We start from the raw sequence: 17,002 nt of genomic DNA on the forward strand, positions 1-17,002 counted from the left end.
CTTTACTGAAGAATCTTCAAGTCTCTCAAAAAGTTCATTTATAGATTCAAGATTCAAATTATAGATAGTTCGTAATATATAGACCTAGATTGTTTCTTTATTAAAAAATTTTTTCATCGGGTGCAATATAATAAAATTTCATACATTTAGAGTAATGATGTTGAAAAAGTAACTATTCGTTACAAAGTACTCGTTACTTACGAATATCGAAAGTAACGATTACTATACAGAGAAGTAAATCGTTTTACTTTGATTACTTTGATTACTCTGATTACTTCATACCAATCGTATCAGAGCAAGTACATATTTTGAGTATTGTATCTACAATCGGTTGATATCGGAGTCGGACCGGTATTCCATGAGTGTTCGGTATCAGTACAGTAGTTAACTAAAATTTTATCTATGAAGGCTATGAAGAGTTTTACAAGATTACAGGGCGCTGAAAAGTAGCTGAAACAGAGGGAGGTATATCATTTAACAAAGCATGCACCCAGAAACAGATGTCTATACGATTTGTCGAGGTAGATAATTCACAGAATTTTACAGATGTTAGTTCCTTTGAAAATAAAAATGCAACACATTAGATTTTAATAATAAATACACACTATTCTTATCAGGTCTAAAAAATAGCTTAGATTGACCGGAAAATATGTAGAAATGATAATATTTCTAGACTATGATCATTTTACATGTAGATATGGCATTGTTTTTATTAGATCAGGGATAAATTTTTATTAAAAACACAGGAATAAATCTATTTTTAAATACAGTAGGTACATAGAGACTTGCAACTTTTTGCATTGTATTTAGGATTAGGATGACGTTTGGAAAAAAGTCTATAATAGAAAAATAGGTGGAAATGCATTATTACATTTTAAAGTGTATAAAACGCATCGAAAAATGCATAAACATGTTAAAATCAGTATATTAAGGGACAGATTTTCTTATTTCGGGGTATTTGGGGTCACTGCACACGAATGTGCAATCGGAACCGACCTCCGGAGCACCTGGGTGCCCAGGGTTACTACGGTTTTGTTACTACGGTTACTACGGGTTTGTTTTGGAACTTAATTGATGCAAACAGATTACTCGAGATTACTGATATTGTGGAGCAGCAATGACAGAACAATATATCATTTAATTTTTATCCATTAAATAGATCAGTAAGGTCGTTGTTATATCGGATCTTATACGAAATACTGAGAAATGCGATTCTCGATATGATTACCTAAGTATCCTACTATACCCCAGGCTGTGGGTGAAAAAACGTGATATAATTCAGGAATTTTTGAAACCTATCAGGTGTTGTAAAGAACGATGCCAGGAATAACTTATACTAAAATGTAACCAAAAATATTGTGCGCTTTTTTTTTAATTGCGATTTTCATTTGTTAAATTTGCAATTTTTATTGATTTTTAATTTTGTAGCTTAGGATATTGATTTTAGAGAAAAACTTTTTAATAGAAAGTTGTAGTAAATTAAAAAACCTACAATTTGAGCTACGGTAAGTTTAATTTCGTTAATTGTTTATTGCAAAACAGCCTGCGAAAGGTCCAAAATGGCCGTTTTTTAAAATTGCAATATTTATTATACAAATAATTTTTTTTATTTTTTAAAGCTTTAAAATGAAGATCTTTCAATTCCAAACATAAAAAAATGTAAAGCCAGATTAACGAATTTGTTGCTTAGATATTATAAATTGTTTATCCCAAGAGGTCAAATGTCGAAGGCTATAACTTTTTGAAAAAAAATCGTAGAAAGTTGGTGAAACATCCAATCTCCTTCTAAAGAGTTATATTTTCATATTCTGATGTAAATAAATGCGTAGAACATTTTTAAACCTCTAATTTTTGGATTTGAAAATAAGGGGGCAAATTTCGTTATAAACATTTAGAGCTGAAGCGGCCCTGTACATCCTATGAGTTTTTAACTTACATATTATTGTTGCTGAAGATGAAACGAAGATTTATAAAAAAAATAAAAAATTTCTACGATTAACTGAAGCCGAGATAATTTTTGGGTTTGAAAATAAGGGAGCAAATTTCGTTATAAACATTTAGAGCTGAAGCGGCCCTGTATATCCTATGAGTTTCTAACTTACAGATTATTGTTGCTAAAGACGAAACCAAGATTTATAAAAAAATTTAAATTTTCTACAACCAACTGGAGCCGACATAATTGTTTTTCTTTCTTAAATCATAGTGCCTTTATTTATAACAATTAAGAAATTATTTTACAGTCATTGACTAAAGAAAGATTTATATTATCTTAAAATAAAAATTATTATAAAATAAAATTACATTTCATTATTAAAAATTATATTTTAATTCGGTGCTTTTGCAAGCGGCCGAATTTTGCAAATCGCCCGGCTCGCTTCATATCCGCGAGTTCGGAAAATTTTTACGTAACTTGTATTAAATTTTGAAAGAAAACAATTTAATAATATTACCATTATAATATTCAGTCTATTTACCACTGTATTTGTTTTTCTTGATAAACGAACGTTTATAATGTGAAATCCAAAAAGAATAGTCACTGCAAAAAGAAAAAGTTTTATATTGTATATTATAGTAAGAAGTAACATTATTACGAGTATTATTAATTATATTTATATAACAATGAAAAAATTAAAAATATAGTTATATATTTCATATATGTGTATCATTTTTGTAATATTATTTCTTCATATAAAAGTTTATCAAGAAAACCAAATACAGTGGTAAATAGCAAGCGCGGCTCCTCCTTAGGGTCAATTGGTCAATGACCCCCCTAAAATAATCTCATAAAAATACCAATTTTATTAAAAATATCTTTTATCTAAAACTTCACTCTGAAATATAAAATTCTCTCTCAGCAGTCTGCATTGGCAAAACAAATATAATAGATATAATAACGTCGCGCCTCGCGCTATACACAAGCCCGTGGCTGGGCCGTATTTTAAATTGTCTATATACAGTTCTTATGGCTTATGGACAAATGCATGTAAAATAGAAAAGAGACGGCAGATAGCAATTTCGTGGGCGAGAGTGGGAGTGACCTTTCCGTCGTATACCTCTAGTAGAGTCGACGGCCTCACGTTTAGTTAGTTACCGTCTGCTGACCGCACTTCACGGCAGGTCTATATCGATCGCGGCGTATTTGCGTAATTTATTTTGTTTTGTTGGATTTTTTTGTGATTGTAACAAAAACAAGATGAGTGTTGTTGACGAAATAATTGCCTTAAAATCTGCTGGAACACTAAATTATGAACGGCGGCTTGAGAAAAAAGAAAGTGGTCGACCAAAACCAAACATGAATTTAAAACAAACAACAAAGGATAGGGGTAAGGACATTCAAAGATATTTTAAAGAATCAATGTACAATTTGTGTGATTGGATTTGTGGCTGCAGTGTGAGAAATGCATTTTTTTGCTATCCGTGTTTACTGTTTTCGAATGACGCTGTATGGGCGAAAAATGGAGTAACTGACATTAAGCATTTAAAAGTGAAAATTACAAAACATGCCTCTTCAACTACTCATATAAATTCATCAATGAGTTACGCAAGTTTAGGACGTGTTAACATAAGACAGCAACTTGATAGTGTATATCGTAAATCTGTGCATGACTTTAATGAATTGGTATCTAAAAATAGGTATATTTTAAACAAACTAATCGACTGTGTAAAATTTTGTGGAGTTTTCGAAATTGCATTGCGCGGTCATGACGAAAGTGACAGCTCCAATAATCGTGGAATTTTTCTGGGCCTTATCGATTTTGTTTCTGAACTGGATTTAATGTTTAAAGAACACATTGAAAAAAGTACAGTATTTAAAGGAACATCGAAAACAATTCAGAACGATATTTTAGAATCAATGTTAGCCATTGTGCATACTCATATCATGAAGGAGATTGGCCAGACAAATTTTGTGGCCATTCAAGTAGATGAGACCACAGACAGCTCCAATAAAACGCAGATGATTATCATATTGCGATATGTATTAACTGGTATTGTACATGAAAGATTTTGGAAATTTGTTAACCCCCTAGGTACTACAGCACAACATTTAACTAATGTAATATTGGAAGAACTTCAATTATTAAAAATTAATGAAGCACCTGAAAAATTGATTGCCCAAAGTTACGATGGTGCATCAGTCATGAGCGGTAAACTGGGAGGAGTACAAACAAAAATTAAAGAAATATACCCAAATGCACACTTCATTCACTGCTATGCCCATCAATTTAATCTTATCCTCCAAAAAGCGGCGAGTCAACACAAACCGATAAAAATATTTTTTGCAAATTTACACGGATTTTCGTCCTTTTTCGGCCGATCTCCAAAACGTACGATGGTTCTGGATAGAGTGGTTAAAGTAAGGCTACCTAAAGCTGCGCCTACTCGATGGGCTTTCAATACAAAATGTGTTGAAATTGTATACACTTATAAAGATGATTTAAAATCTTGCTTAGAGGAAATTATTGATGAGGAGCAAGATGGTAACAATATAAATCAAGCAACTGGTTTAAAAAGACATTTGGAAGATGAGCATTTTTTATTTTGGTTAAATTTTTTCCATAAAATAATGCCCCATGTTGATATATTGTTTAAACAATTGCAAATGCGAGACATTGATGTTATATCTGTCAAAAATTGTATCCTGTCTTTTAACAACAATATCCAAATAATTAGAAATACTATTTTGGAATCAGAAGTACCAAGCACATCAACAGCAAAAAAAAGAAAAACTACTGCAGAGGATCCAAAGCGACGAACTGCACTTGAAATTTGTGATATTATTATATCTGAAATAAATCACAGGTTTAGTTTCAATGATCATCTCATGATTTCACAGTTATTCTACATAGAGAAATTTGAAGCATACACTACCAACTTTCCGCAAAATATTTTAAAAATGGTGACGGCTAATTATCCCACAGTGAATATTTCCAAACTAAAATCGGAACTTGAAGTCTTATATTGTCGTGAGGATTTTCGCAATAGTGCTGGTGCAGTAGCCATACTTCAGCTTTTTATTAACATGAATTTGTCTGAAACATTTTCTGAAGCAGTGAAGTTATTAAATATTTTGTGCACACTCCCTATGACAACCGTGGAAAGTGAGAGATGTTTTTCTACTTTAAAAAGAGTAAAAACATTCCTGCGTAATACGATGGGACAACCTAGACTTAGTGCCTTGTCTATGCTGAGCATCGAGAAAACGCTTGTCAAGAGCATTCCAAATTTCAATGAGAAGGTCATAGACTATTTTGCAGAACTAAAGGATAGAAGAATTGACTTAAAATATAAAAATATTTAAAGTAAGTTTCGTTTTAATAAATTTACAATTTATTATACTATAAATATTCCTATCTATATATCAGTCAATAACCTGTTCATACCATTTTTCCTATATTTTTTAAAAGATTTACTCTAAAAAAAGACAAATTTAATTTTCGGAAAACTAGGGTAAATAGTATTGAGTTTTATCTAAGTCTGTATTTTTTATCTAAAATATAAATGCTAAAAGATCTTTTAAATACTTTAAAAAATCAACAGTTTGAAGTTTTCAAACCAAAATGACCCCCCTGAAGATTGACCCACGAGCCGCCGCTGGTAAATAGACTGTATATTGTCCTTTTCATGATCATTTTTCAGTGCGTAACAAATGATAGGAAAAAGGGTAAGTCCGTGATAATACACATTTATGACATTTATTCTAACATGACATTTTAGTTAAATCTAACAGTTGTCACATTTTATTTTCAATTTGCAATAAAAACAAATCAAATATGTTTCTTGCATTTATAAAATGGTATTTTCTTTGATTTGTATAGTCTTATAAATTATACAGATTATATTTGTAATATTATTATCTAATTAAAAAAAAATTATTTTTTTATTATGGCGCCATCTATCGACAACTAGAATAAATGTTATAAAAATGTCACCGACGAAATGTAATCACGGACGTGCCTTTTTTTCTGTCACATACAATTTAATGCGTTAGAAAGAAATCGAAAAACTGTGACGCACTGAAAAATGATCATGAGAAATACTGTATTATAATGGTTATATTATTAAATTGTTTTCTGTCAAAATTTAATACAAGTTACGTAAAAATTTTCCGACCGCGCGGATTTGAAGCGAGCCGGGCGATTTGCAAAATTCGGCCACTCGCAAAGCACCGATTTTAAAAATAATTTTTAATAATTAAATGTAATTATATTCTATAATAATTTTTATTTTAAGATAATATGTCTTTCTTTAGTCAATGACTGTAAAATAATTTCTTAATTGTTATAAATAAAGGCACTACGACTTAAGAAAAAAAAACAATTATCTCAGCTTCAGTTGGTTGTAGAAAATTTTTATTTTTTAATAAATCTTCGTTTTGCCTTCAGCAACAATAATCTGTAAGTGAGAAACTAATAGGATGTACAGGGCCGTTTCAGCTCTAAATGTTTATAACGAAATTTGCCCCCTTATTTTCAAACCCAAAAATTATCTCGGCTTCAGTTGGTCGTAGAAATTTTTAATTTTGTTATAAATCTTTGTTTCATCTTCAGCAACAATAATCTGTAAGTTAAAAACTCATAGGATGTACAGGGCCGCTTCAGCTCTAAATGTTTATAACGAAAATTGCCCCCTTACTTTCAAACCCAAAATTAGAGGTTTAAAAATGTTTTACGCATTTATTTACATCAGAATATGAAAATATAGCTCTTTAGAAGATTAGATGTTTCACCAACTCTCTACGATTTTTTTTCAAAAAGTTATAGCCTTCGACATTTGACCTCTTGGGATAAACAATTTATAATATCTAAGCAAAAAATTCGTTAATCTGGCTTTACAATTTTTTTATGTTGGGAATTGAAAGATCTTCATTTTAAAGCTTTAAAAAATAAAAAAAAATATTTGTACAATAAATAATGCAATTGCAAAAAACAGCCATTTTGGACCTTTCGCACGCTGTTTTGCAATAACCAATTAACCAAATTAAACTTACCGTACCTCAAATTGTAGGTTTTTTAATTTACTACAACTTTCTATTTAAAAGTTTTTCTCTAAAATCAATATCCTAAGCTGCAAAATTAAAAATCATTAAAAATTGCAAATTTAACAAATGAAAATCGCAATAGAAAAAAAGCGCACAATATTTTTGGTTACATTTTAGTAGAAGTTATTCCTGGCATCGTCCTTTACAACAACTGATAGGTTTCAAAAATTCCTGAATTATATCCTGAAATCGACCTATTTTTCACCCACAGCCTGGGGTACTAATACTAATACAAAATATGTACTGAGAAACGCGATTCTCTAAATGATTACCGAAAAATACAAAAGTAACAAAAGTAATCAAAGTAACGAATACTGTAAATGATTACTTTATACAAAGATAACGATTGGTAACGAATTCTCGAAAGTAACTATAATCAACATCACTAATTTAGAGTAGACCAAATGAAATAGACTATTTGAAGCTCAAAATGTGCCAGAAGTTTTGAGAAAAACCAATGTACTTATAGTTGAAAGATGAATAGGATGAACTCTTCTTTAGTCCGTTCTTATCTTTTTGTTTTAACTTGATTTTAAGAGAAGTTGTAGATCATAGATTTCAAGGAAATCGATCGTTTAACCTCTTATAACTTTCTGTATAAAACAGATCTTTTGTGTATGCCCTACATGTATGTTGTAGTTCAAACATTAGGATGCGATCGAAAGCCTTTTTCAGGTCTATAAAACATAGATATACTGGTTTATTCTACTCAATGGCCTTTTCTGTTATTTGTCTTAGTACAAATACGGCGTCTACGCAGGATCTTCCGGATCTGAATCCTTGTTGTTCATCTGTATTAAAATATTAACATTAACCCATTAGCGCACACGGATACCATAATGGTATCAAAATCCCTCTCAATATTATTGAGGCTCCACTGGAATTGTTTTAGTGGGAATTCGAACATTTTCAGTTTCAAGGTTAGCAGACATGACAGACTTTCATTCTATCTCATTTGTAAGCCGATTGCTGTATGTTTTATTGGTGTGCAATTTTTTTTTCTCAACAGTTCTTATTTTCAGTCGAAATTATGGATGTTCGACGGGCGCAAGTATATTTTCGCAGTAGTATTGCATATTTTAATAAAAGTTTGATATAAACGCTAATGCAAATAGATCAAATATTTGTTTTAAGCATAAATATTTTGAATCAATTTTAATTTGCTTTTGATATGAAGCCCTAAATTAGCGTGATACCATATGGTATCCGTGGGCGTTTAGGAGAAATTGTTTGTCAAAGCATCAATACCGTTGATTGTTATGTTACAAGAACTAAAGGAGCCCAATTTACCATTTATTTACATAAATATAACTCGTTTACCGGCCTAAACTTGTTTTTCTTCCTTCGTAATCTAGGATATATAGGTCTGGATCCCGCGTATGAAAAAAAAGTTGATTAATAGCAAGCTGAAAATTTGTTAATAGCTTAAGGGTGTCTAGTGGGACAAACTTTGATATATGGGAACACTGGAACAGGGGAGGTTTTAATTGTGGAACATGTTAAAAATTTGGAACGGTCAGACTACGAAAACGGCACATGTATTTTGTCCGACAGAACAGACTTAAACTCTTCGAACAGAGATTAAACTCTCATGCAAAAATCAGACTGCTATTTATCACCAAATGGGCGTTTTAATGAGTGGAACATGTAGAATAGGTCAAATGACAGGGATTATGACAGGTGATAAATAGCAGTCTGATTTTTGCATGAGAGTTTAATCTCTCTTCGGAGAGTTTAAGTCTGTTCTGTCGGACAAAATAAATGTGCCGTTTTCGTGGTGTGACCGTTCCAAATTTTTAACCTGTTCCACAATTAAAACTGCCCCTGTTCCAGTGTTCCCATATATCAAAGTTTATCCCACTAGACACCCTTAAGATATTAACAAATTTCTCAGCTTGCTATTGATCAACTTTTTTTTCATACGAGGGATCCAGACCTAATAGAGCTGTAGGCACGATACGAGAAAATCGTATATCCCGATCATGTACTTTGATTAGCAAAAATTTGTTAAAAAAAGGATCGAAAGAAGTATGAACAAGTGATTGAAACAAATAATAGTATTCCACAAGTTCGTTGGATGGCCAACTCAGTAGTGACAATGTGTTCTACAAATGCTGGTGTCCAACCATTATGACAGGTTCGGAGATATTCTCAGAAAAAAAAAGAAACATATTGCTGCCTCATACTCAGTGAATTGAAGCCTATAATAATAAGATTGGGGAACTGATCTTATGGACCAAGGAGTAGCTTCTTACCGAATTATAGATGGCTTATAGACGTAGCTATACAGAACGCATGGTATTTATACAGAAAAAAAAATCGTAATACATGAAATCTAGATTTTAGACGGGAAATCGTACAAGTTTATTTGAACAAGTATGGTATTGCTCCAAAAAGGGCTAGAAGAACTGCTCTTAACAAGAATATTTTTCCAGATGTACGGTTTGATGCTATAGATCATTTCATATAAGATTTTCTTGCCGAAGAAGACGATGTGCAGTTACAGATTGTAAATCTTTTGGCCGAACAATGTGCCAAAATTGTAACGTGGGATTATGTTTAATTGTTTTGCAGCATTTCATACAAAATGAATACTAGAACATGTTGTAATTTTTATTTATCAACACGTAATTTTAGTTTTAATTTTTTCAATAAAATGAACCTAAACGCCCACTGATACCATATGGTATCAGCATTTTTTTTTAACCCCTGTACATAAATTTTACAAAAAAAATTATGTTTAGTCAGTTTTAACCAACATGTTTAAGATATATAAGAATTACCCAAAAATTAAAAAAAAATAATTTGGGCGTTAATGGGTTTAAATTTGTATAATTTTGTCTTTTTTGTAAATAACTTATCAAGATCGTATTTATTTTTAGGTGAAAGAAAATGGCCATATCATAGATAACCCCGTAGTTCACATAGAAGAAGCTTCAGACGACAGCACAAGTAACAGCGACCGAAAGTTATGCTACATGAAAAGTTTCTCGCGCTCACACTCACCAGTAGTTTTATCAGCTAGCTCATCCCAACTTAGTCTCAATTCAAACCAAAACAAGAACCCTCTCATTTACGAATGTCTAGAGAAACTCACAGAACCAACTATATACCGCTCAAGACTAAACACTGCTGTAAGTAACAAAGAAGAAGACGATCAACAATACCAAGCACCGCAAGCTGTGATCATGAGAAGACCGGAGTCCGTCAGTCCCCGAGCCGAAACCGTTCAATATGCTTCTTTGATGAAGGAGTTGCAGAAGAAGATCGTTAAGAAAGAATCTCCGAACGTTACATCACCTCAAAGCAACACAAGTGAAAGTGCCACCACTTCTGAGAAAACTCAAAACTCGAAAAGTAGTAGTCGATCAGAAGGAAAAAGCAGCGACGCAGATTTCTCCAAAGAACTAGAAGCAGCTCTTCAATTAATTCAGGATTTAGAAAGTCCCAATACTATTGAAACTCCCTCCGATGCCAAGTCCTTAGACGGACATGCCAGACCCTTAGCCGTATGGAGGAATAGCGATGCTAGCGAAAGCAGTGAAAAAACTCTTAGCGCAGTAGGATCCCTAGCCGAGATTACCTCTCCTCTAACTGAGTGCCAACCCGAATTGTATACCTTCAAGCCGTCAACGAACGGTAAGGGTGCAAAAGTTATCGTTCACTACCCCGATTCCCAAAGCACCTCCGGTTACAGTTCACCAACCCACGGACCTAATTGGTCCACAGCTTCCAGTATATCTGGAGGTAGTCCAGATACTAAACCTACATTATACTCCATTCATAACACTAAATCTACTACCGTCATATCATTATATTCTTCTCCCAATAACACCAAAGGCAAATCCGTTACACTAGTCAAAATAACCGGCGATGAGCCAGTTAATACTACCAAAATTAAAGTTAGCCCTTATACTGATACCATAGATAATTCTTCATTCTTATCAGATTATAATAGTACAAACAATACACATTCCCCGTTGATAACCGACTACGAGACCAACAAAACCAGCGAGAAACTTTCTGATGTGGAACCCAAGGAAAAGCTGTCTACATTTAAATCTACCCCTCCCCAGTCTGGGTGGACACTAAATTCACTGCTTCGCAAGAAGAAGCAAAACGCCCTACCCAAGCTCGCTCCAGAACTAGAAGGGGCTATCATAAAATCTGAGAGCTTAGCTTACTTGTCCGAAATAGAATTGCTTGCTCGACATCAAAGGAACAAAGAATTACAGAGGGTAAGATATTTTACAATCAGAACCATTGGTGACAGGTTACTTTAGACCAGGCTGCTGAAACCTTACTAACACGTTTGTAGCTTCTTGGTATAGGCTACCATAAAGCATGATGTACACCTTATCGTTTAACGATATGGTATGAGGAGTCTACAGAATAGTTACATTCTAAATAGTTAAAAATTACTAACATACACAAATACTTAGCATTTATTTACTAACATATTTATTTTCCTAAACATCTTATTTATCCAAGTATATTATCCTATGCTTTGGCGAAGATAATGCTTCTTAGTACCTTTATGATATCTTGGTTAGCTGCACAAAATTTACCGAATATTTAATCACAGTTTATATGTATATACCACAGGCACGCACATACACAGTTTTTTGTTACATTTTTTATTGTATGTTTAATATTGGTTTAATATTTTTAAAACGTATAATTGGACGGGATTCTGCAGAAAGGAACCAAACCACAAATATGTATTTTTCCTGTTAACAGTCTCATAGGTTGTAAAATACCCAGTAGATACTTGTGCAGAAAATAACCAAGCTACATACGATATATACCATCCTCTATGAGCGAAAGAACCAACCAACATTATCGTTGCAGCATGACAGCATTCTGCAGAAAAGATCCATGTGAGTGGGTTCCTTTACGCAAATTCACTTTAGTTATTTGAAGAAGGGAACCAAGCTACAAAAGTGGATTTTTTTAAAACAACTGTTTTCTTGAATTCACGGGACTTCCAGAACAAATTATTAAATCCCAATAATTTCATAAACTGCTCGTCAAAAGTTAGGGATATAGAAAATTCTGCTGATTTTCATAGTTGATTTTTTCGCGTACAGACGGATTCCGCTATTTTTTTATTTTAGCCTTTTCTTTAGTATTTACACAGTTGTGCAAAGGTTTACTCAAACTTATTTTTTGTACTTATACCGGGTGGAAGAAAAAGATATATTTTTCTTGTGTTAAGTTTGAGACACCCTGTAGGGAGAACGAGGTACAAATGTGAGAATACATTAGAATAATATTGTAGTCTTATGTTTTGTGAACATGCTGTTGTGTGAATATCCCTTATATCTTTAGAGACAAAAAAATAGACTTTGTAATTTATAATAGGTTTTGTAGTAATAGGTTTTGTAATTTAACATGTGTTTTAACCGAAACAAAAGTTTGAGACACCTTGTAGGGAGAAAAAAGCACAAAGGTGAGTATACCCCGATATTATGTTTTAGTCTCATATTTTGTGAATATTTAATTTTTTTAATTTCTCTGATATCTTTAATAACAAAGAAACTAGACGATATTACTCTTTAATATGTTTTTGTATGTTTCACATGTGTGATGTGACGCAAGCCGTCAGTTAAAACACATATTAAAGAGTAATATCGTCTAGTTTCTTTGTTATTAAAGATATCAGAGAAATTAAAAAAATAAAATATTCACAAAATATGAAACTACAACAAAATATCGAGGTATACTCACTTTTGTGCTTTTTTCTCCCTACAAGGTGTCTCAAACTTGTGTTTCGGTTAAAACACATGTTAAATTACAAAACCGTCTATTTTTTTATTTCTAAAGATATCAGGGACATTCAAAAAACACAATGTTCACAAAACATAAGACTACAATACGATTTCGATGGATACTCCCATTTGTACCTCGTCCTCCCTACAGAGCGTCTCAAACTTGACATAAGAAACACATTTCTTTTCTTCCACCCGGTATAAGTACAAAAAGAATGTGTGTACTTTGTACTCACGTAAGAATTTATACTTCTATTATATGATTTCAACGAAATCAATATACTTTAAACAGTTTCTCTACTACTTTCCAAAAATTTTTATTAAAACAATACCAAAAATTAAAAAAATAAAAGAATAAAACACACACAAACACATTGAAAAATGCCACAAATGATTTCGGAACAATAATTGTTGCCAAAAATTTTAATAAATACGTATTTTCTGAAAAAAATTATATAATAATATACTTACAATCATAAAATCTATAAAAAAAAATAAAAAAATAACTTGCTTGGGGCTTGAACCCTTCACGTCTATCGCGCCGTACGAAAGTCGAAGCGATTTCCCACTGCACCACATTCGCGTATACGTCATGTGGGAATATACACAAACTAAACGTTTACACCATAAACTTTTTGACATTTTGTTTATTTACATGAATTTAATCAAATTATTAGTTTGATTTTTGTCGAATTAAAATACAACAAAATATAGAGTAAGAAAACGATATATTAGATGAAGATTTGTAGAAAGTTTGTTCGTAATCAGATTATGTAAATTAAAGCATTGCCTACTAATAGGTAACTACATTATTTTTTTTACATTTTCCAAATAGATAGGTATGAAGATAATTTTTTATTGGAATACAACTGAAACATTTAGAATTACGTACCTGCGGCTTTTCAAAACTATTTAAAAAGTCACTATAATTATAAATTTGATTTTATTTCTGTCCTCACAACAATAAAAACTAATATATACAATATTTGTGTTTACCGATAACCTCCATATTGAACAATTATTGACAGATCATTTCAACACCCAATCAGAGCCCGTATAACGACTAATACCATACTGTCGGTGTGCGCATGCGCGCAGATAATAAAATTTCACCCTCAATGAAATCACGCCTAAAGAAGTATAACTTCAAAAAAAAGTTTGAGTAAACCTTTGCATAACTGTGTAAATACTAAAGAAAAGTCTAAAATAATAAAAAAAAATTAGCGGAATCCGTTAATTTGTTCACGAAAAAATCTACTATAAAAATTCAGCAGAAATTTCTATATCCCTAACTTTTGACGAGCAGTTTATTAACATTTTCTTAGATTATACTCCTGATTATAACTCAATAATGGAAAATAAATTATTGTTTACTTTGAATTCACTTAAGTTGTTTTGCAGAAGGGAACCAAGCCACAAAAGTGGATTTTTTTAAAACAACTGTTTTCTTGAATAAAACAGTATGTGTGAAATCAAATCTGATGCATATATTCACGATTTTAATGTTAAACCATGATTACTTTTAATAGAGAATATTAAATTGTATCGTAAAGTTTTGGGCTAATATCTCAGTTTTAACAAAGTTTGGTTTGGATCCTTTGTGCAAAATCCCGTATAATTCCTTTTCTTGATGTGTCTATCCCTGACCAATGTTGGCGGTCATCATGGCAATATTTATCTTATCTGTAGCAGCGCAGGAACGCTGAACATATGTTGTATTGAACCAGGTTCTGAGGTTTTTTTAACCAGGATGTTCTTCTTCTTCCAGGACCCCGCTTTCCAAATATTTTTCTTTGCTGGATTGCTTGTAGGAGGGCATATCTGGATTCATTTCGCAGAATGTGTCCGAACTTTTGTAACTTTCGAGATTTGATGGTGGTCAGTAAAAAATGTAAGCATCGCAGCATTTCTTATTTTTATTCCAAGAGAGAGATTTGTGGTCCTTGAAGATTGGGCCCGTTAAGTTAAAGGTGTATCTAGCTTTTCCGATGCGAGTTCGTATCTCTTTGTTGGTCCATTCTTCATTTATGGGGCCGAGGTAGTTATCGTGCGTCACTCTTTCTACAGCGGCTTTGTTGACGCAGAGATGACTTTCTGTTATCTTTTTCTTGCTAATGATCATAAACTTTATCTGCTTTGTTTACATTCAGTCCATATTGTTGACTGTAATACTTGATTTGGTTCATAAGGACTTGTAGGTTTTCTAGTTTGTCCGCAAATACCATGGTGTCATGTGCATATCTGATGTTATGTATCCGTACTCGTTTAGTACCTTTTCCAGATTGTTGCAAAGCGAATATTCGATAAACATTCTGTCAGAGTAGAGATTGAAGATTAGAGTCGGTGTGTTCATCTTCAGTCTCAGATTCTTTCAGATTTTCTTTCTTTTGGATTTTCTAGTGTCTCGACAATGCTCTGTTTTCTTTTCCTGCAATGTAAATTACAGTCCGCTTACAGGGCTGTACTTTTTCTTGCATCTGTTGGTAAACCTGGAACAAAAATTTTGTACAAAATGGCGATAAAAACTGCCCTGAAGCATCCCTTCTTGAACTGTTTATATCCAGGACATATTTTGGCCAGTTGACACTTAATGTCTCAGGACCAATCGCCATTGTTGGTTATCAGGGATCCCAAGTATACAAATATGTCTACTACTTCGAAATTCCACTGGCCACTTGGCGTGTGTGCGGTAGATTATTATTTGCCGTCTACGGTCATTATTTTTGTTTTTCCGGTGTTGTCCTAATTATTTGCTTATCCAGCTTAGTCGCCTGGTAATAATAATAATAATTTCTACTTCATTCGCTGTTAGTATAAGTCTGTCATATGTCATTCCTCCTTCTCATTTGTCTAGTACGTTTCTCATTATATACTCAGAATATATATTGTTTAGTAATGGTGATAGTATGCAGCCCTGTCTAGTTCCTGTTTTTGTTTTGAACGCATTTGAATAGGCCAATATTCAATTTACTTTAATGTTGCTTTTGCCGAGTTTTTACCATACAGAATTCTTATTAGGTTAACTAGATGGTTAGGTACTCCCATATTTCCATTATACTCCAGAGGGGACCCCATTTTACTGAATCGAAAGCCTTTGTGTAATCTACGAAACAAAGCAGCATTGGTATATTATGTTGCTTTGCTTTTTCTATTATCAGTTGTTACTGATGTTTAAAAAGTATTCTTATTTTTACATTCTTATTTAATATGTAATAAATGCCTTAAATTTATGTAGATTTTAATATGTTTTTTTTGTTCCGTAGGAAATAGAGAAAAAGGTAGTTCAACAGCTGGGTGTTCCAAGGACTGCAAGGACTGAATCTAACTGTTAGATATACTAAACTGTAGAACTTTTCCAAAACGAACCCCCCTACTATCGCAATTAAGCATTCGTCCATCTTTTCGACTTATTTTACTAATAATTTATATTTTTCCAATCATATTTGTAATTCTATGTTGTATATATTGTTGTTATAGTCATATAGTTTATATTATAATTCTATTGTAAATATATTCAATTAGGCATTGAATTCCTTTTATAAATAAAATGTCTTCACTCTTTATTTTGTTGTTAAATTTATTTCTATTTTATCAACCTTTTAGCTTATCTTATTGAAACACAAGTAGTCGGATATGAGCATCTTCATAAGTGCTGAAAAAGAAATATTATAATAATAATAATAATAGTCTCCCGTTTTGTACCATTAACGCGGCTTTGGTATTATAGCAAGGTAGTCTGCTATCTCTAGGGCCTACGGTATACAAGGAACAGGGCCATTGCTACGCTGCAACCGTCTATTATTACCCCTAGTGTTACCCAAGATACTCATTTTATTCAGCCTGAGTCGATCTGGGGCCTATAGACATTTTAAAAAAGTCTAGATGTTCTCGCCGGCGCCGGCGCTAGGATTCGATCCCCGGTCTATCTGCCTGAAAGTCAGCCATGCTACCGCCTGAGCTATGCCGTCACCAAAAAAAGATATATCGTCATATTAGAGTTAAAACTCACTAACTACTTTAAAGAATAAATAAAAACAGATATTTCAAGCCATATTTCGTCACAGGAACTATGATACAATATTAGGTCAATTTTTGTACTTAATGAGTTTTTCCATCAACACAATTATTGGATATTGATATCCTATTAGAGGTAAATCTTACTAACTACACTTTGTACTTGATGAGTTTTTCC

The 17,002-nt window shown here is 32.5% G+C and overlaps 1 protein-coding gene across 2 annotated transcripts in view; it reads left to right on the plus strand.

Moving 5' to 3' along the window:
- LOC114336227 (uncharacterized) overlaps nt 1-16,373 on the plus strand; it is a 721,746-nt gene extending 705,373 nt beyond the window's left edge. For both annotated transcript variants that reach the window (XM_050645113.1, XM_050645114.1), the window contains exons 7-8: nt 9,922-11,277; nt 16,074-16,373. In XM_050645113.1, coding sequence (XP_050501070.1) covers nt 9,922-11,277; nt 16,074-16,142 — 1,425 coding nt within the window. In that variant the 3' untranslated portion in view covers nt 16,143-16,373. The remainder of the gene's footprint in view (nt 1-9,921; nt 11,278-16,073) is intronic.
- The last annotated feature ends 629 nt before the right edge of the window (nt 16,374-17,002 follow it).

Source organism: Diabrotica virgifera, chromosome 3 (assembly GCF_917563875.1).
Source record: "Diabrotica virgifera virgifera chromosome 3, PGI_DIABVI_V3a".
Taxonomy (NCBI): domain Eukaryota; kingdom Metazoa; phylum Arthropoda; class Insecta; order Coleoptera; family Chrysomelidae; genus Diabrotica; species Diabrotica virgifera.